This window comes from Pogona vitticeps, chromosome 2, assembly GCF_051106095.1.
Source record: "Pogona vitticeps strain Pit_001003342236 chromosome 2, PviZW2.1, whole genome shotgun sequence".
Taxonomy (NCBI): Eukaryota; Metazoa; Chordata; class Lepidosauria; order Squamata; family Agamidae; genus Pogona; species Pogona vitticeps.
The window spans coordinates 290,489,150-290,505,067 of NC_135784.1; the positions used below are offsets into that span (position 1 = coordinate 290,489,150).

The following is a 15,918-nucleotide window of genomic DNA, read 5'->3' on the forward strand; positions in this document are numbered from 1 at the left end:
TGCCTTGGGCCTTCAGAAACTCCCCACCATTGCCATCATGTTGATTCCACAGTTCCGCTAATTGCTAACCCTGGAACAATGATCACACCCATGCTCTATGTGTGCCTGCAGTGAATGGAGCAACTTGTGCGTATTCTTCAAAATAGGGGAAGGAAAACGTGTTGCCCCACTGAAGTCATGCTGGCTAGGATCAATGGGAATTGCAGTCCAACAAATGTCTAAGAAACCACCCATTCCCCTCCCATTTAGAAACAAGAGAAGCACAGAGAACTGCCCCTGGAGGAACCTGAGAAATTAACTTACCATATGTTTTACAGCAGACACAATCTGAGAGAATATGTGTTTGCTCTCCACTTCTGGTAACTTCCCTTCGGTTGTGATTTTAGCAAAGAGCTCCCCTCCACCAGCATATTCCATCACCAGGTGCAGTTTAGACAGCGTCTCCATAACCTCATAAAGTCGGATGACATTGGGGTGGTGCAGCTTCTCCATGCTGGAAATCTCACGGGAAAGCAATCGCTGTGTTTTCTGGTCTAATTTCGTCTTATCTAAAATCTTGATAGCTACTTTTTCTGCAAAGACAGTTGTTAAGTTTCACATTGTAAGTAAGTATAATATCTATCCTGCTTAATACATAGAGAAAATTTATTGAGAAGCTTTTGGAACTAGCAGAAATGGATATTTTGACAGATACACTAAATGACAGAATGGATGGGAACCTCTTTATACCTGGATGAAATCTACACCAATTTAAGTAGAATATATTAGATTAATATTATGTTAGAGAGTATAAGACAAGATGAAATGAATGGAACATATTGTAATAAATCACTCTGGTTGCAACGGACAGAAAAGTAGAAAAAATACAATTAAAATATGTATTTAGTAAATAAATAATATTGTCTCTTTTTATTATAATATTGATCCATCTCCGTCAATACTGTGTAGCAGTAATGGGGGCTCAAGTTGTGAGACTCGCTGTCAAGTTGGACTTAAGTCACACCAGTGACTCAACTTGGACTCTGCTGGGTTTTTTTTTCAATGACTCAGACTCAACTTACAGCTTAGAACCCACCCACTTGTTCCCTTTTTAATAGGGACTCAAACTCAGGACTTGGTACCAAAGACTTGGACTCAGGACCCAGACCTAAAGGCTTGCCAACATCCCTGCTGTGCGGGGATTAAAACATTTCCCAGCATCTTGCAAGTTAGTCCATTCTACAGTCAAACTGCTATTGCTATGAGGAAGTGCCTCGCAAGACGGGCACCCCGTTTAACGACGAAACTGCATTACGATGAACTTTTTGCAATCGCAAAAGCGATCGCTTTACGATGGTTTCAATGGGGGAATTTCGCTTTGCGATGACCGGTTCCCTGCTTCGGGAACCGATTCTCGCAAAACAACAATTTTAAAACAGCTGATCGGCAGTTTCAAAATGGCCACTTGGTAAAAAAAATGGGTCCCCGCTCTTTTCTGGGACGGATTCCTTGCTGCACAGGCAGCAAAAATGGCCGCCCTATGGAGGATCTTCGCTGGACGGTGAGTTTCAAGCCCCTAGGAACGCATTAATCGGGTTTTCATGCGTTTCTATGGGCTTTTTAATTTCGCATTACAACGTTTTCGTTCTACAGCAATTTCACTGGAACGAATTAACGTCGTAATGCGAGGCACCACTGTATCCCAAATGTCAGGTTGTCAATATCCATCTTAAACTGTGGTGCCTAGAATTAGATACAGTATTCCATGTCAGGTCTGGCCAAAGCAGAACAAGGCATCACCATTACATCTCTTGAACTGAACACTATATTTCTGTTGGTACAGTCAATAATTGCCTTAACCTTTTCAGTCACCACATCAGACTGCTAACGTATGTTTAGCTTGTGGCCTTCAAAGACCCCAAATGCTTTCCAGACATAATATTGCCATGCCAGATGTCACCCAACTTGCAGGTATGTTTCTCATTTTTCCTACCTGAATGTAGAACTTCACATTTTTCTCCCATTGAAATTCAATTTGTTTTGCCCCCGTTCTCCAATCTGCTAAAATCATCTTGAATCCTGCCTTGTGAAGTAACAGCTACTTCACCAAGTTTGGTGTCATCTACAAATCTGATGAGCATCCCTTCTATTCCCTCATCCAAGTCCTTTATAAAGATCCACAGAAATCTATGGCACCACTTGTCACTTTTTTCCAGGATGACAAGGAGTTGTTGTTGAACTCTTTGGAGGTAACAGATGGTGGGCAAAGATGATCATGCTCCTGTCACAACCAAGTATTGTTTAGAGTAGTGGTTCTTCAACGTGGTTCTCCATGAATCCACACTAATGGGTTAAGTCAGCACTTGTGCTGGCCTCTCGGAATCTTCTAGAGCTGCAATAGAAAAGTAACAATGTTCAGGTTGCCCTGCACTGAGCATGCTCAGCCCGCCAACGGCTCAGTTCCTTTTTTCCGCTTGTGAAAGTTGGAACCTCTCGGATAGAGCTCCTGTTTTTGGCTGATTTCTTCTGTATTTTTTCGTCTTCTTGACTTGGACTGAATACCGCTGATCTGCCTGTCGTTGCCCTGAAATTGGACTGGATTTTGACCTTTCTCTAGCTTCTGGCGTTTTTCTTCAGGCCAATTTGGCCTAATTGGCCTATTAGGCCTCCTGCTGAGGCGCCACGCGCCAACCGGACTTGTTCGATTGCCGCTGATTGACCTCCTACTGTGAGGCGCGCTGAACACATTTCTTCACTTCTGACTCCTGGTCTACCGGGCTTTCTATTCCTGTGGAAGTCTGGTCTACTGCGACATAGAGGTTTGGTCTACCGCCCTATGCCTCCGAAGGAAAAGCCATCTCCCAGGAGAGGACCTTTCCGTCTCTGCACCGCGTGCTCTAGAAAGCTACCCTTTCAGGACGGGCATTCGCTTTGTTTGTACTGCCTGGGCGAATCGCATTTGGTATCCCAGTGCAGACACTGTAAACAATTCACCAAAGTTACCCTGAAAGCCCGTCAACAGCGGTTGAAGTATTCACTGTGGAAACAAACTCTTTCGGCCTCTCAACCATCTGCTATGGAGGTAGCGCCTTCCTCTTCGGCTGTACGTTCAGAGATCCGGGTAGTCCCGTCTACCTCGGCTACCACTCCGGACAAGCCCTCTAAGAAGATCTCTAAGGGCAAGTCTAAGAAGAAGTCTTCTTCCAAGACCATGGTTTCATCGGCTTCAACTGATACCGCAGTCCCATCGACGTCGGAACACCAGAAAAAGAGGAAAGAGTCGGTTAAAGCGGGGACGAAGTCGAAGGAGATTACCTTGGTGGTCCCACCTATCTCCACTTCGTTGCCCTCACCGATCTTGGAAGACTCATCCCGCGATCGGGAATCCATGTCGGAGCCGGGAGCCTCTCTTCCACACCGACAGGAACCGCTGGTCGTTGTCGAGAGGTCTCCTACGGTCAGCCAGATTGGAAGAATTATCTCTGGCCTGACCGACCAGCCCGACAGCCCTATTCTAACCGGACGGGCATCTCGATCCCGGTCGTCTACACCGGGATCGCCGACCGCTAAGTCGCCCGTGTCCTCCCCAAGGAGACCGGTGAAGCCCGTCGAGTCCGATCCTCCTCGACGACCGGACCCTCCTCGACGCCCGGACCCTCCTCGACGCCCGGTGTCAGAGCCTGAGGACGAACCACCGGCGAAAAAGAACAAGCGCCATCGTAAGCGCAAGCGGGCTTCCGACGCCGATAGGCGTAAAAAGCACCGACGCCGGGATTACTCCACATCGGACTCTGATGATAGTAGGGAGAGGCGACGGTCGAGACGACGACATCGACGTCGGAGGGATTACTCTACCGACTCCTCCTCGACATCGAGGGATGGAAAGAGACGCCGGAAGAGGACCTATTATTCCTCTTCTTCTTCGTCCTCCGCTTTGCCGCCGAAAAAGCGACGACATCGGAGACCGGTGCCCCGTAACGAAGATCGAGCTTTATCTCCGGAGGGGCAGTCTACTAAATCGGTGCCTTCGACACCGTCGGCGCCGGAGAAGCCTGTGGCTCCCCCTCCTGTTCCTGGTAGACCACCCCTCCCTAAACCTTCGAAGCCTGCAGGAGGGTCTCTACCTTCGCCCACACCTCGGTCTTCTGAGGATGACGAGGAACAAGATTCTCGCCCCTCTTCCGACCAAGAGGATGGTGATGCGTCTGATGCTTCCCTTGACACCCCTGTGCCAGGGGAACCACTCCCATCTGATGCAGCAGACATTCATCCATCGTCTCCATCCGAGGACTTCTCATCCTATCCACAGATGGTTTCCAGGATGGCATCAACTCTACGCATGGAGGTTGAGAAGTCTCCTTCCAGGGAGGATGACCTCATTTTTGGAGACATTCATAAGGACAGGTCTCGTCCGGTTAGCTTGTCCTATGTACCAGAGCTAATGGACCTTATCACTGGATATTGGGAACATCCAGCTGATTCACCGACTTTCTCCAGAAGGACTGAAAACATGTATAGAGTGCATGGACCAAAGACTGAGTGTCTTTTGAAACATCCTGCTCCTAACTCTCTCGTGGTAGAGTCCAGTGCAGGACGTTTACCTGCTAAGGGTCATCCAACCCCTACCAATAAAGAGGGTAGGGACTTGGAAGTGTTGGGGAGAAGGTTATATTCTATGACGACCTTTGCCCTCAGGGCCCTCAACTACCTTGTTGCTATGGGGGCTTATCAGAAACAGTTATGGGCTAGAGTACTCCCAGCACTTCAGGTAGCGCCAGAAGACATAAGGCAGACATGCCTTGATGCCCACGCTGAGGCTCAGACCGTCTCCAAACATCAGCGGTTAGCCTCACGTCATGTGGCGGATGCTAATGCCAGGAACTTGGCATCCATCATCACACTGAGAAGACATGCTTGGCTGCGCTCAGCAGACATAATGGAGGACATCAAATCCAGGATCAGAAATCTGCCCTTTGATGCCTCGGGTTTGTTTAGTGAGAAAACGGACGAGAACCTAGAGAACTTGCATAAGAGTAAGAAGACGGCCAAGTCTTATGCTGTACATCAGCAACCACGACCTTCTAAGTTCCACTGGCGGTCTAAGGTACAACAACAACCTTACCAGCAGGCGACATCCTCTACATTTCGCCAGTTTAAGCCTCCACCACTTGCAAGATCATCTCAGGCCTCTTCTTCAGCCTCCAGCTTCAGGCCACAGAGCAACAAGCGTCAATCCTTTAAGCCCCCCGGCCGGAAGTCAAGACAATACCTTTGACTTCCCAATGAGCATCCAGGCCACCCACCATTCTACTCGCCTGTCTCCTTACCTCCAGAGCTGGTGCAAGATCACTCGAGACAACTGGGTCTTGAAAATTATCAGCTCAGGCTACCGCCTGGAGTTTACAGAATTGCCTCCTCTAGGATGGGTCAGGCATACATCCTTCGACCCCATCCTAGAAGAAGAGATTCTCACTCTACTTCAGAAGCAGGCTATTCAGAAAGTGCCTTACAGAGACGTCCTGAACGGGTTTTACTCCCGGTACTTCACTGTACCCAAAAAGGACGGCGGTCTTCGACCCATACTGGACTTGAGGGATCTCAACACCTATCTCGATGTTCGGAGGTTCAGGATGGTCACTCTGGAAGGCATCATTCACCTGCTAAAGGAAGGAGATTGGTTTGTGGTGGTGGATCTGAAGGATGCTTACTTTCACGTGACGATCCACGAGTCCCACAGGAAGTACCTTCGCTTGATATTCAAGGACACTGTTTACCAATTCGTGGCTCTCCCCTTCGGCCTTTCCACAGCTCCTCGGACCTTCACCAAGTGTATGGCTCCGGTGGCAGCTTATCTTCGTCTGCAAGGGATCCAGATCTACCCTTATATCGACGATTGGCTGATTGTGTCCACGTCCGAGCAGCAGGCACATCGAGACACTCAACAAGTTCTACACACACTTCGGGCTTTGGGCCTATCCATCAATCACGAGAAGTCACATTTGCACCCCTCTCAGGTGATGGATTATATAGGCGCCAGACTGGATGCGGTACAAGCTCGCATGTTCACACTTCCAGAACGCATCAAGAAAATAAGGAGAGCAGTCCTGAAGTTCACATCACGCAGGACAGTTTCGGCAAAACTAGCACAACATCTGTTGGGACTCATGGCCTCAACAACGGCCACTCTGCCCCATGCGAGGCTCAAAATGCGTTCTCTCCAGTCGTGGCTACTAGCCTTGTTCAATCCGGCAATAGACAGTCAACACAAGCGCCTCAGGGTCACCCCAGAACTTGCGGCCCAACTCCAGTGGTGGTTGTTTCATCCGCACCTGTCGATCGGCAGACCCTTTCGCCCCCTGCAACTTACCATACAAGTGACAACGGACGCCAGCCCAGTGGGATGGGGGGCACATTGTTTACAACACCAGGTTCATGCTCTGTGGCCACCCCAAGAAGCATCTCTACATATCAACCATCTGGAGATGCTCGCAGTAATAAAGGCGTTCAGAGCCTTTCTCCCTCTCTTACAAGGCAAAGCTGTGCAGGTTGTGACGGACAATACCACCACGATGTATTACCTGAACAAGCAAGGGGGCACAAGGTCGAAGTCCCTTCTGTTTCTGGCAGTACACTTCTGGGAATGGTGCTACCAGAGGCACATATTCCCAGTAGCCATCCATGTTGCCACATCAGACAATCAGTTGGCAGACGAGCTCAGTCGCCGTCCTTTTCAATCTCACGAATGGCAGCTGGACCAGACGGTCTTCAACGCCCTTTGTCAGCGATGGGGTCCTCCACTGGTGGACATGTTTGCCACACAACACAACAGGAAGTGTCCACAATATGCTTCTCGGGCCGGCAGGGGAAAAGACTCCCTAGGGGATGCTTTTATGATACCCTGGGACAGAGACCCCATCTACCTTTACCCTCCTCTTCCACTCCTGCAGAGGGTCATAGTCAGACTGTCGCAGACGAGGGCAGAGGCCATCCTGATTGCCCCTTGGTGGCCGCGTCGACCTTGGTTTTCCACGCTGTTTCAAATGTCAGTGGACAGAGTAGCACTACCATCACTTCCCACCTTACTCACTCAGAGCGGAGGGAATGTCCTTCACCCGGAACCGGAGACACTCCACTTAACAGCGTGGAGGATTTTCCAGCGTTGACAGAGGTCATTGACAAGGCACGGAAACCTGCAACCAAGTTGCTTTATGGTTACAAGTGGAGGAACTTTCTTCGCTTTGCTAAGGAACGTGGCTTGCAGTCTTCCCCTGTTTCCTTATCATCTCTTCTGCTGTATCTGAGACATCTCTTTGATCTAGGTCTGTCTCTGTCAACACTAAAGGTTTATACGGCGGCTATTGTAGCGTTTCAACCGTCTGGTTCGGAGTCATCCCGGTGGTTCTCTCACCCAACCTTCAAGGCCTTCCTCAAAGGACTTTCCAATATGAGACCCCCGGCTAAGAAACCAGTGCCTCAGTGGTCTCTGCAGACTGTCTTGCATTGTTTGACCAGGCATCCTTTCGAGCCTATGGCTTCTTGTGACTTGAAGTTTTTATCCTTCAAGACTCTATTTTTGGTGGCCATTACTTCGGCCAGGAGGGCAAGCGAGTTAGCTGCCCTCCGCGCTGACCCCCCTTATTTGCAATTCTTTAAAGATAAGGTTGTTCTCCATCCAGACGTTACGTTTTTGCCCAAAGTCGTTTCAGATTTCCACGTTAACCAACCTTTGATTTTACCGACCCTTTTTCCTAACGCTGTTACGGAAGTTGAGCGCATGCTCCATTCTTTGGATGTTCGTAGGGCCCTGGCCTATTATGTTACCAGGTCTAAAGACTTCAGACAGACCCACAGACTGTTTCTTTGCTTTTATGGGCCCCGTAAAGGTTCTCCAGCTTCCTCCTCTTCCCTCTCCAGGTGGCTAGTCTCTACTATTTCTCTGGCATATGAACTGCTGCAGAAACCTGTGCCGGACGGTCTCAAAGCCCATTCCACCAGGGCCATGGCTACATCTACGGCCCTGCTAAGAGGAATCGACATCCAAGAGATTTGTCGGTCTGCTACTTGGTCCAATGCTTCTACCTTTGTTACCCACTACAAGTTGGACCTTCGGGCTAAAGCAGAGACCAAATTTGGAAGGGCTGTTTTGACTTCACTGCTTCAGTGACGGCCCACCATCCTGTAAGTGTGCTTGCTAGTCACCCATTAGTGTGGATTCATGGAGAACCACGTTGAAGAAGGACAGGTTACTTACCTGTAAACATGGTTCTTCAAGTGGATTCTCCATGAATACACACGTCCCGCCCGGCCTCCCCACATGTTCGTCACTGGTGGATGTAAGACGTTGCAACTTTCACATGGCGGACATGTGGAACTGAGCCGTTGGCGGGCTGAGCATGCTCAGTGCAGGGCAACCTGAACATTGTTACTTTTCTATTGCAGCTCTAGAAGATTCCGAGAGGCCAGCACAAGTGCTGACTTAACCCATTAGTGTGTATTCATGGAGAATCCACTTGAAGAACCATGTTTACAGGTAAGTAACCTGTCCTTTCCAACGTTGGGCCCTCAAATGGAACAGAACTCCCAGAAGCCTGTGCTGTGCTGGTCAGGATTTCTGGGAATTGTAGTCCAACAAATCCAGATACCCAAGACTGAGAACCACTTCTTAGAATACTGGATGTGGCATACTCCAAAGCATACAGGTGAATAAACAGTCTTTGAAGAGGCAGCTTGAAAGAGAAGACAAGTCTTAGTTGAGGACTCTGTAGACAAGCAGCAAAGAAGCACCTCCTCCTTCTTTTTTTTTTTTTTGACTAGTTTAATCTTGAGGGGTGGGCACCGACAGCCCAAGTGCTCATTGTGCGTCTAGTCTTAATTTCTACTGGCCCCAAGGCATATAAGGAGAAGGTTACCTACAGCTCCCTTGTAGAGCTCTTCCCACAGACCTGCACAGGAGGAAGAAGTCTCAAGTTTAAGATATTCTCAAGAGAAATTACTTCGTGGAGAGCTCCAAGCTTTCCAACAATCTAATTTTCCAGATTTTTACTGCCCCATTGGCTTATTCTGAGGAAATGCTGCACAATGCAACCAAGAACGTAGTACTTTCATCAAAACAATTAATCTCAATACAATTATACTTGTGTATAGATTTCAGTAGATTTATTTTTGCTCATAAGAGAACAAAGGGTTCTCCATCGATATTTTTATGTTATTGAGAGAGCAGTGACTTGTAAATCATTGGCCAAAACTATGTTGCTTAATATTGTAAATTGAGCCAGAGTGCACCTCTTTGAATCAATGGGATATCAACTCCTCCATAACTTCAAATTGAGTTTAACTGCTAGTTGCAGTTAGAGTAGACCCTCTTGAATCAATGGAACCTATAGAGAAGTTGACTCAACAAATGCCCATTGATTCAATAGGCCTACTCTAGTGTGATTTACTACATCACACAACAGGATTTTGATCATTATTAAACTTGGCATTTTAAAAAGCATCTGACAAAGTCCCTCAACAAAGACTCCTGAGAAAATAGGGGCAGTCATGAGATAAAGTGAGGGCCCACCCTATGTCCCACTCACTGGATAAACAAAAGGAAACAGTACTCATGCAGGAGGAAATGATAATTTAACATGTTCAGACATTATCTTGAATTATGAATGAAGTGACCAAATCTGCAGCTCACAACACATTATCCAGGATAGTGCCAAAACAAAGGAGATGGAAAAGAGCCTCAGAGGTATTTCTCTGAACACAAACAAATGAACAACAGAATGGCAAATGAGCTTCAGTGTCAGTCAGTGTAACATGGCACATATGAAGCTGCCGCTCAGGAAATCCAAATGCAGTTTACAATACAGGACAGGAACAGAGAGTCTACTGTGTCAAAAGAAAAAAAACAAAGGCCAGGTTCCAAAGGGCTTCTTTTGCTAACAGAATTGGTTTCCTCAATAAAACTGGGAGGGCAGATTTTCATTCCCACTGCAGCTCTCTATGTGCTTCCAATCCTGCTTCAGAAAGCAACACAAAGGCTATGAAAGAGATGAGTGTTCGGTCATGCCGGCAGGCAGATGTCGTAGGGTGCAGGCTGAATATCCTACAGCAGTGGTCTCCAACCTTGGGACTCCAGATGTTCCTGGACTTCAACTCCCAGAAATCCTGGCCAGCAGAGGTGGTGGTGAAGGCTTCCGGGAGTTGTAGTTCAAGAACATCTGGAGGCCCAAGGTTGGGGACCACTGTTCTACTGGACATGATTCAAGGAGCTCTTCAGATCTTGGCCACACTGTTCCCTACATAAGATTTAGAGTGTAAATGGAATTGTCATTCTAATTTTGATCAATCAATAGATTAGCACCAGAAGCCTCTGAACCTAATTCAGCTCTGCAGCACAGATACCCATCACGCTTGCCAGAAAGATAACTCTATCACATCAACCTGACAATTTTTTCAATGCTTCCCAGACAGGGTGCAGGAAGGCAGGGGGAACCACACAGACATGACCTTTCATGAAAAAGAGGAAAATATTTCCTATGTTTTCAGGGAGAAATCCCCGCTTGCTTGGAATTTTAAAAAATGCCTGACAATTGGTGAAAGCTCAGTGCAGATAAGTAGGGTCACATAGAAGCACAAACCATTCAGTCCATTTTGTGCCCCTCAACATCTGAACAAGCCACCTCACTCTGCTTAATGACTGGACTGGCCCTTTTGTGCAAAGCCACACTGTATAGACAGATGACAGGTTTTGCACCCTTTTGAAACATAAGCACTTCTGTCCCTGTTCAATATCTCTCTTCAAAGGCAGTGTCTTTGCCTGTATGATTTGAAGCATGATGCATTAGTTAAAAAAATACAGGAGTGTGGCAGTAGCTAGTTCCCAAGTGGTGAAAGTTATAGCTCAGTGATAATGCTCATGGTTTGCATGAAAAAAGTTATGAGGATCAACTCCTAGCACCCGAGTTTTAGGAAAAGGATGGAATATCGGTCCTTTTGGAGATGCAAGCAGCCTTTACTTCAGCCTTTGCAGAGTTGATACCAGCCAAAGAAGACAATACTGTACTGGGTTAGATGTACAGATAGTCTAATAGGGAGCTTTGGTTGTTAATGTAAAGTCAGTTTATAAATGAACAAGCAGCACTCCTTCAAACTACATTCAACTGTTGAAAGCCACACAGTAATGAGCTTTGTTGTGTTCAGTGTTCCTAAAAGGTGCTGTGTCTCACAGTGAACCTGACCTACTGATTTCAGGGGAACTGAACTAGAATTAATTTTGACTGGATATAAATTATGAGAATTCTAATTAGAAATTTGCTTTTACCAGCAAATATGCAGCAATATCTGCCATTCTTAATTTCATATTATGTTCTAGAAAGTAGTTGATACAAGCCCCAATCACATCCCTAGAAATAAAGAGATCCTTCAAGCGGCTAATAAATAATTCTGACACAAGCAAAAGGTGACGTTGGCTATGTTGGAAATGATGACAGATAATTAATGTGGAGATATTGAAAAGTTGTAGAGCAGGTCTTATATGATGGTCTTCGAGGATCCATGAACCAGCTACCCAGAATCTGCATATTCTCTAGGGATGTGCCACTTGGATTTTCTTGGCATCAGCTCCAGAATTCTCCATTCCGGGAGTTTCACCTGACAGACTCACACCTATGGCCACCATCATGTGACTCACCTGGACAAAAGCCTAGCTAGAAGACTTCATGACCTAGTTTCCTGTTAAAAAGGAAATCAAACTCTGGTGCTTATTTATTTATTTATTTATTTATTTATTTATTTATTTATTTATTTATTTATTTATTTATTTATTCATTCATTCATTCATTCATTCATTCATTCATTCATTCATTCATTCATTCATTCCATTTATACCCCGCCTATCTGGTCATATTGACCACTTCTGTTTCAGATGCAGCTTCTTGACAGCTGAAGTCCAAAAGTTTAAAAAAAATGTGAATGGCACATCCCTAGTTTCCTCCCTTTTTGCATAAAACAAATCATATTCAAAATTTCATATGTGTTTATATGATTTTTGTTTTCTGGGAAGGGGTCCATAACTTCCACTAGGTTATCAAAGAGGACTGTGACCCCAAACAGATTAATTTCCAACGCTGTAGGGCTTTGGCACTTGGGCCAAAGCAGAGGGTCTGGGAAGACAAGGAATTCTCTGCCATGGCTGCATCCTGATGTTGCACAAATTTACTAAATAACACTTCAGTGGGTTCCATCAGGGCTCAATCCTTTAACGTTGGTGTGTGTTGGACTTCTGGGTCAGTTCCAGGTGACAGTAAAAAGATACAGGGAAGGAGGAATATTAGAAGGTTTCCTCTTCTAATGACATGTCAGTGAGTTGATGAGCCATCTGAAGCCCCAAGAAACCGCATCTGAAACAGAAGCTCTTGAGAGCAGTCCACTAAGTTACGAATCATGTTATCTGAGAGTGGCTTTAGGAGTTTAAGATTGATTTGACAAATGATTTCGTATAATTCCAAGAAAAATATGTAAATCTCAGCACTTCTTTCATTGCAGCCAGTTTGTCTTGCATTTCCTGATATTGGACTGCTAACATCAGAAAATAAGCTGTTCCACTATATCCTCTCCTGCTGCAAAGAAATTAAGTAGCTGCAGTTTGTGATGGTCCACCAGAGAGAGGCAGTGTGTGGCCCTGCACACATTAAACCGAACCTCTCATTTAGCTCAGCTAGCGCAGTCTCCCATAAGAGATGACAAATATATTGATTGACATCATTGTTTACTCTGGTCTATTTCTTCCTTAGAAATTGAAGCATCAGAGATAAGGACTTCTCTGTTCAACCAGGACAGACCGATAGCAAAATAGTTTGAACAAAATCTGTGTCTTAAAGAGGAACCGAAACTCTACACTGAAAACTTCCTTTGGAAATCTTAAACTTGGAGGAGTACCAATCCTGGTATTTCACATGTGTACTTTTGTAACTTCCTGGGTTTTTCCAATTCTAGAAAATCCTTTAAAAACATCCAGAGCTTGGATAAATTACTTTTTGGATTATAATCTCAGAACCTCCCAGTTAGCATGTAAAAAAAAAATGTAACTCTTCCAGGTTCTGCTTCAGAGTCAGCCATACTCTCACTTCATAAGATCCCTCTACCCATGTTTTAAAAACATCTTTGCGCTTGACATACTAGGCAGCAAATACACGGGCATAAATTGCAGCAATACAGCTCTGAGCGCTGCCTTCAACTACAGGTACAGTTGACTCCCACAGGAGGCACCTATTCCATGGCAACAGAACTGGCTTGAGTGCAGCAAAGGGAATAGATACGACCTCGCCTCTGGTGATTTCCAACCAGCCCATTCCTATCTTCCTGTTTATTGACTACAGTGAAAGAGGACATGTGGTGTTCCAATCCTGCCATACCCCCAGCCTTCTTGTGCGCGAGAGAGAAAGAGAATGGGCAGTGGGGTGGAGAAACCTGAGGAATGCGTATGCTTGAGTCAACCTCCCAAGCAAAGTGGGAAACAGCATCTGGAAAGTACGATTGCAATTTGAAGGGAAGATGATTTTTTTCTGTAGAGAGTGAAGGGTGAGGGAGTATCTGAGTGGAATCCCTGTGTGTGCGCCTCTCTCTGTGTGTATATGTTTGTGTCTGTGTGCAAGTGTATGTTCACACCCATTGCCCCCCAATTCCTCATCTCACACACAGTTCTACCTTCCACCTCCCTAACCACAATGGGTGCCAGTTGCCACTGCCATCGCGCTTCTTCCCCACACCACCTTGCCATTTATTAGCACTGCTTACCTTTGGTCAGAGAATGAATTCCAAGTTTCACTTGGGAGAAATTCCCGCTCCCAATTTCTCCTCTGATTCGGTAAAACCCAATCCTCTTCCCCAGGGTTAATTCTTTCACCACCTTCTCATCCTGAGACATATCCAGAGTGAGCTTCTCAAAAGGGGTCAACCGGTGCTGCCTGCCCTGCTTATCCTCCGCGTAGACCTCGCTCTTGGTATAGTCTTCGCCACTGTCTTCCCGATTCCATCTAACATACCGGTGGCTCCCTAAACTGCCATTATGATGTCTTGTGGTCATAGTCCAGGGAAATCACATATTCGTGGGTTTTAATACGCTGGTCCACAGAGAGAGCTCAGTAATGCTGACCCGGACATAACAACAGGATCCATGAAAGTTTAAGCAGAAACTATTGGGAAGTCAAAATGCCAGTCCAGAACTACATTTATTCCACATCCATTTTCCATCCCATCAAATGCTTCACTAGTTTCTTTCCAAATAAAAAACTACAAATGTGTTGAAGAAGAACCGTTTGCATCCATTTTTAATGAATCCCTGGAATTTGTGTCCTGGGGGCTCATGACCTGGAGGGTTAAATAACGAAAGATGTGCAATTAAAGCTGTGTCGACCTCGTATCACAAAAGCAAGGGAATGCAGGTCTCCAGCGGCGCACGAGACGTAAGGGCACCTTTTTTGGACATGGTTAATATTCATTCAGGTTTCTATGCTCTGACTGCGCACACAAACCAACCGCTGGACTGGGTGACTGCTTTGCCTGTGCCTAGGCATCCTCAGGTCCCTTTGAACAGCTGATCTCATCAGCTGGGAGGCAGCAAGGAGCCCCCCCTTCTTGATTCAGGTCCCAGTCCAAGAGCCAGAGAGTGGATTTCCCGTCACTACATTCTTTGACCAGCAATGTTTTCGCTCCAACTTGTGAGCTCTCGCACACTCCCTTGAAGCCCTGCTGTGAAATGCTTGCTCGTGCTCCTTCTCACGGCCATGGTCACGACGAGGCTGGCACTGGAGGATGCTAGAAAGATGATAAACTGAATGACAGCAGAAAAGGAAGAGAATCTGTTGGAGAGCCCGTGTAGTCACACAGAAAGAGAGCAAAGGATTAGGTAGCAGCAGTCACTTAAACCCTCCTCCATTTAAAGGAGGTTTCTTTCGAAGACTTCAATGTTCTCAAAGCGCTTCTAGTTGCAATGTGTTCCTAAGAGGAGGGAGATGCAGAAAGTGTTGGTTAGAGCCTTTGTCAAACACCCTAGAATTCTCACAGAACAACCGCTTTCTCCCCTTTGCTTAGAAACTACCGCAATTCCATCCTGTGCTTCAGTGTTACTTACCAGGCATCGGTGAACTCGACTGCACTCTCATGTTTCCTCCACTTAATTAGGCACTGAGAGGTTGGAAGGCTACCTCGGGATCATCAGCCTCCCCAACCGATAGCAGTGAGTGTCGGCTGCAAGTGAATGCCTTCCGTGCTCCCTTCCTCTTTTACAAGGGCAGCGCTGCATCTTTACGTAACCAATGAAATAATCATTTTGGCAATCTAGTGGCTTCTCTGTGAGGTCCAGAGAGGCACAGAGGAAGTATGCCGGCATCTTTTGATTGTATCTGTTTAACTCTTTCGGCATTCCAAATTCTGAAATGTACCTGCCGTGCAAAGTATTTGTGGCACCTGAAAATTCTCCATACATCTTGTTATTGCCTCAAGCAACACACCAAATGCTACCCACCCAAGTCAAAGTTCCTCATATCCAAAGCCAGCCAAATGATTTTGGCACATGAAGCAGAAAATCCTCACAGCACCTCTACTACTGCAACAAAATGGATAGATAACAATTTGCTGCTGCTTATGGCACCCACTCTACTGCGGCCGCCATGTTAGTCCATACAGTGATACAGCTAGCTCTGCAGTCACTGGAGCGCCCTCTGCTCCAATGGAAGAGCTTCATTCCCTCTCTCTTGCTGCCCTTTAGGCCTGTAGCACTTTCACAGAAGACCCATGTAGGGTCACCTTTCTCTTTCAATGTTCTTTCAGATGTTCTAAATCCTTCCTTGTTCGTGAGACTTTAGCAGGTGATGAACTAGAGGCTCACTTTGCATTTATTCCTCCAATCACATGACTTTCTAAAAGCCTGGGCAAGCAGACATGCAAAAT

The 15,918-nt window shown here is 46.3% G+C and overlaps 2 protein-coding genes across 4 annotated transcripts in view; one reads left to right on the plus strand and one right to left on the minus strand.

Annotated features, from left to right (window-relative positions):
• Positions 1 to 15,918, minus strand: part of NIM1K (NIM1 serine/threonine protein kinase) — a 47,558-nt gene that overhangs the window by 1,443 nt on the left and 30,197 nt on the right. For all 3 annotated transcript variants that reach the window (XM_020783572.3, XM_078384457.1, XM_072992790.2), the window contains exons 2-3: positions 13,765 to 14,967; positions 304 to 572 (exon numbers count right to left, since the gene is read on the minus strand). In XM_020783572.3, the coding sequence (XP_020639231.3) occupies positions 304 to 572; positions 13,765 to 14,053 (558 nt within the window). In that variant the 5' untranslated portion in view covers positions 14,054 to 14,967. The remainder of the gene's footprint in view (positions 1 to 303; positions 573 to 13,764; positions 14,968 to 15,918) is intronic.
• LOC144586357 (uncharacterized) lies at positions 5,402 to 8,511 on the plus strand. Its single transcript, XM_078384446.1, has 2 exons — positions 5,402 to 8,157; positions 8,419 to 8,511. Exon 1 carries the CDS (start codon positions 5,402 to 5,404, stop codon positions 8,141 to 8,143), a length of 2,742 nt encoding a protein of 913 aa, XP_078240572.1. The 3' UTR covers positions 8,144 to 8,157; positions 8,419 to 8,511.

What these genes read in the sequence shown, in the direction of transcription:
- LOC144586357 (XM_078384446.1), top strand. Translation starts at nt 5,402, where the DNA reads ATGGGTCAGGCATACATCCTTCGACCCCATCCTAGAAGAAGAGATTCT.